This window comes from Silene latifolia, chromosome 4 (assembly GCF_048544455.1).
Source record: "Silene latifolia isolate original U9 population chromosome 4, ASM4854445v1, whole genome shotgun sequence".
Classification (NCBI taxonomy): Eukaryota; Viridiplantae; Streptophyta; class Magnoliopsida; order Caryophyllales; family Caryophyllaceae; genus Silene; species Silene latifolia.
Genome location: NC_133529.1, coordinates 12,337,357 through 12,342,154, shown reverse-complemented (window position 1 = coordinate 12,342,154; position 4,798 = coordinate 12,337,357). Strand labels below are relative to the sequence as shown.

Here is a 4,798-nt window from a genome sequence, read left to right as displayed (position 1 = left end):
GCGAAACAACACATCAGATAAAGGGGAAAATTGAGACCCCATATATGTATTTTGTTAGTGATTTTGATCACAAGTCATTTAAGTGTATTCGGGTTTTCGTGTCAAAATTTGGTTTGAGCTCGGAATCGGTATAATGTGAGTAGGAGAGTACGGAGGGTACGCTCATATAATCGAATTTATCGAGTACAAGGTTAAAGTGGATAAGGGACACTATATAAAAGTGTTATCGTAGTATATTATATCCTCTATCGGAGTCATATACTCGGGGTCAGAGTAAGTATATTACATACTTAGTGCATCTTAATGCATGGTTAGGTAAATGCTTGATGACAATATAGTGCATGGTGAAAGCTTCATACTCCATGTTGTTTCACGTTGGAAAACTTAGTGCACTTACTTAGTGGAATTGCTAAGTGGAGTTTGGAAAGCATTATATATACATATTGCTACTCAATCTAACGTGAAAATGCATGATGAATGATAATGCATAGTTAGGTTGTTGTCAATTCTAAACCTAACTTACCTATCTTCTTTGTCCATATGTGAATTCATTCACATATAAATACAAGTGTGATCATTGCTTTATGCAGAGAAAAAACAAGAACATTTGGTACGTATGTTTTGACAAAAACAAAACAAAACAAAACCTCTTATTGTTAATAAGTTCTTTGTTCTTGCCTTAGACAAAGGAAAATCGTCTTATCCTACAGAGATTTCGTGTAACCCAAAGGCTATAGGGTCGAAATACTCTAAGGAAAGTGTGTTTAACACGATTCGATTGGGTGTAATATACCATCTTAAATTGTTTTCATTTCTGTTTTAGTGGCCTTTGTTTATAATCTTTGTGATACAAAAATTACAACATTCTTAGAGTATTTAACTATTTGGAGATGGATTCAATCAAAGACATGACTACCAAGTTTGGAAAGTTGGAGAAATTCGAGGGTGTCGATTTCCGCCGTTGGCAAAAGAAGATGCACTTCCTTCTTACCGCTTTGAAGGTTGTGTATGTGTTGAGTACTCCTATGCCTGGAGATCATTGGGAATGAAACTCTTGTGGAATTTCAACGCAAGAGAAGCAAGTGGGAGAATGATGACTATATTTGTCGTGGTCACATCTTGAACGGTATGTCCGACTCTCTTTTTGACATTTATCAAAATATAGAGTCTGCTAAAGATTTATGGAATCAACTTGAGTCTAAATACATGGATGTGGATGCGTCTAGTAAGAAGTTTCTTGTTGGAAATTTCATGAATTATAAAATGATTGATACTAGACCTGTCATGGAACAATTTAATGAATTACTCCGGATCTTGGGGCAATTTGCACAACATAAAATGGAAATGGATGAGTCTATTTCGGTGTCTAGTATAATAGACAAGTTGCCTCCTTCATGGAAGGATTTTAAACACATGCTTAAACATAAGAAAGAAGAGTTGAGTCTCACTCAACTTGGTACCGATTTGCGCATAGAGGAATCTCTAAGGGTGCAAGAAAGCGGTAAAGGAAAAGGTAAAGATGTTATGGGATCCTCTTCTGTCAATATGATGGAAAAGGGAGAGGGTTCCAAGAACAAGTTTAAGGGGAAGAAACGCCCTTTTGTTAACACCAATTATGAGTCCGACAAGGGACCGAAAGGTACTTGTTGGATTTGTGGAAAGACTGGACATTTCAAGGCAAATTGTAATGTCGGAAAGCACAAGAAGAAAAAGGGTGCTGGTGCTAACCAAGGAGGACAAAGGTCTCATGACCAAGGTCCACCCACTAATCAAGGATGATCTAGTGGCATGGTGGATAGACTCGGGTGCAACAAATCATGTTTGCAAGGATCGACATTGGTTCAAGGATTATGAATCAGTGAAGGATGGATCCGTTCTAATTATGGGCAACGAGTCTACCGCTTCTATTATTGGTTGTGACACGGTGATGTTAAAATTTAGTTCCGGGAATATTATTAAATTATGTAATGTTTTACATGTACCCGGAATTAGGAAAAACCTTGTTTCCGGTAGTTGTTTAAATAAGCTTGGATACAAGCAAGTGTATGAATCTAATAGGTATGTCTTATCTAGACATGGTATGTTTATTGGATTTGGTTATTATAGTAATGGCATGTTTATGTTGAATATTGTTCAAAATGAAGGTTCCATATTTATTTCTTCCTCTATGGATGTTACTTCATATCTTTGGCATGTGAGACTAGGACATGTTCATTATAAAAGATTGAAAACAATGTCTAAAGATGGGTTAATTCCATCATTTAACATGAACATAAATAAGTGCAATACTTGTATGTTGACAAAAATCACAAGGCAATCATTTGGCAATGTGTCTAGAAACTCACATGTGCTTGAACTTATACATAGTGATTTATGTGATTTTCATGGGTCTCCATCTTTAGGTGGTAAAAAATATGTAGTGACTTTTATTGATGATTTTAGTCGATTTTGTTACATATTTTTACTACACACTAAAGATGAAGCAATTGATAAGTTTAAGGTCTTTAAAAATGAAGTTGAATTACAACAATCGGTTTTGATTAAAAGGTTGTGCACTGATAGAGGCGGTGAATATTATGATCCATCGTATTTTGAGTCAAGTGGTATCATTCATGAAGTTACTCCTCCATATACACCACAATTAAATGGTGTAGCGGAAAGGAAAAATAGAGTCCTAAAAGAAATGGTTAATTCCATGTTGTCTTACTCGGGTTTGAGTGACGGGTTTTGGGGTGAAGCCATGTTGACGGCTTGCTATTTGTTAAATAGGATTCCTAATAAAAGGAATAAAGACACTCCATATGAGCTTTGGTACAAAAAGAAACCAAACTTGAATTATCTCCGAGTTTGGGGTTGTCGGGCTGTTGTAAGACTACCCGATCCCAAGATTAAAACCTTGGGGGAAAGGGGCATCGATTGCATATTCATTGGATATGATGCGCATTCAAAGGCTTATAGGTTCTATGTAATTGAACCTAATGATTCTGTTTCGGTTCATACCGTAATTGAGTCAAGGGATGCGATATTTGATGAGAGTCGTTTCTCATCAATGCCGGCCGGGGATCTAGTACCTAGTTCTAGTGGAGCACCGAGAGGAAGTGACAATGTCACAACTCAAGAAGCAACACCTAAAATTCGTAGGAGTAAGAGAGGAAGGATTGCAAAATCCTTTGGTCCTGATTTTCATACCTATTTGGTTGAAGGTTCAAGGGATGGATGTGAAAACTTTTATCAATATTGTTTTCACATTGATGAGGACCCTAAGACCTTTGATGAGGCAATGAAGTCTCACGACTCTTCCTTTTGGAAAGAGGCTGTGAATGATGAAATGGATTCCATAATGGGCAATAACACTTGGGTGCTTGCGGATTTACCTCGTGGTTGTAGACCATTGGGTTGCAAGTGGATCTTCAAAAGGAAGATGAAAGTCGATGGTTCTATCGACAAGTTTAAAGCTAGGTTGGTTATCCAAGGCTTTAGACAAAAGGAAGGGATTGATTATTTCGATACCTATGCTCCTGTAGCTCGCATTACTACTATTAGATTGTTGATTGCACTTGCTGCAATTAATAATTTAGTGATCCATCAAATGGATGTCAAGACGGCGTTCTTGAATGGTGAGCTTAAAGAGGAGGTGTATATGAAACAACCGGAAGGATTTATTATGCCCGGAAATGAACATAAGGTTTGTAAATTGATCAAATCATTGTATGGACTTAAACAAGCTCCTAGACAATGGCATCACAAGTTTGATGAGGTTGTTTTATCCAATGGGTATAGACTAAATCAGTCGGATAAATGTGTGTATAGCAAATTTGATGACAACGGTAATGGAGTCATTATTTGTCTATATGTTGATGACATGTTGATCTTTGGTACCAACCAAAGTCAAGTAGACCGTACTAAGGCCTTTTTGTCATCAAGTTTTGCCATGAAAGACATGGGTGAGGCGGATGTGATACTTGGTATAAAGATCAAGCGTGAAAACAAGGGATTTTCTTTGACACAATCTCATTACATTGAGAAAGTGTTAAAGAAGTTTAATCATGGAAATTGTTCTCCGGTTAACACTCCAATGGATCCTAGTGTTAAGCTTATGCTTAATAAAGGTGAAGCTATTTCACAACTTGAGTATTCTCAGTGATTGGGTGTTTGATGTATCTTTATGACAAGCACAAGACCAGATATCGCCTTTGCCGTTGGCAAGTTGAGTAGATACACAAGTAATCCTAGTCTTGAACATTGGGTTGCGGTGAAACGTGTATTGAGATACTTAAAGAAAACCATAGATTATGCTTTGAACTATGTTGGATTTCCTTCAGTTTTAGAAGGATATTCCGATGCTAGTTGGATCACCAACATGGAGGATCATTCATCTACTAGTGGATGGGTGTTCTTGCTTGGTGGAGGAGCTATCTCATGGGCTTCAAAGAAGCAAACTTGTATTACAAGTTCGACCATGGAGTCGGAGTTCATTGCTTTGGCTGTGGCCGGTAAAGAGGCGGAATGGTTAAGGAATTTGGTTTATGAAATTCCGGTTTGGCCAAAACCTATTCCTCCTATCTCTATTCATTGTGATAGTTCGGCTACTTTGGCTAAGGCTTATAGTGAAGTTTACAATGGAAAGTCTAGACACCTTGGTGTTAGACATAGCGCAGTGCGTGAGTTGATTACTCACGGGACTATTTCCGTTGATTTCGTGAGAACACATCATAATTTGGCAGATCACTTGACGAAGGGATTAGCTAAGGACTTGGTTATAAAGTCGGTAATCGGGATGGGTTTAAAGTCCATCTAG

The 4,798-nt window shown here is 37.6% G+C and overlaps 1 protein-coding gene across 1 annotated transcript; it reads left to right on the top strand.

Annotated features, from left to right (window-relative positions):
• The first annotated feature begins 4,165 nt into the window (after positions 1 to 4,165).
• Positions 4,166 to 4,798, top strand: LOC141651073 (secreted RxLR effector protein 161-like). Its single transcript, XM_074458798.1, has one exon. The coding sequence runs from the start codon at positions 4,166 to 4,168 to the stop codon at positions 4,796 to 4,798; it is 633 nt and encodes a 210-aa protein (XP_074314899.1).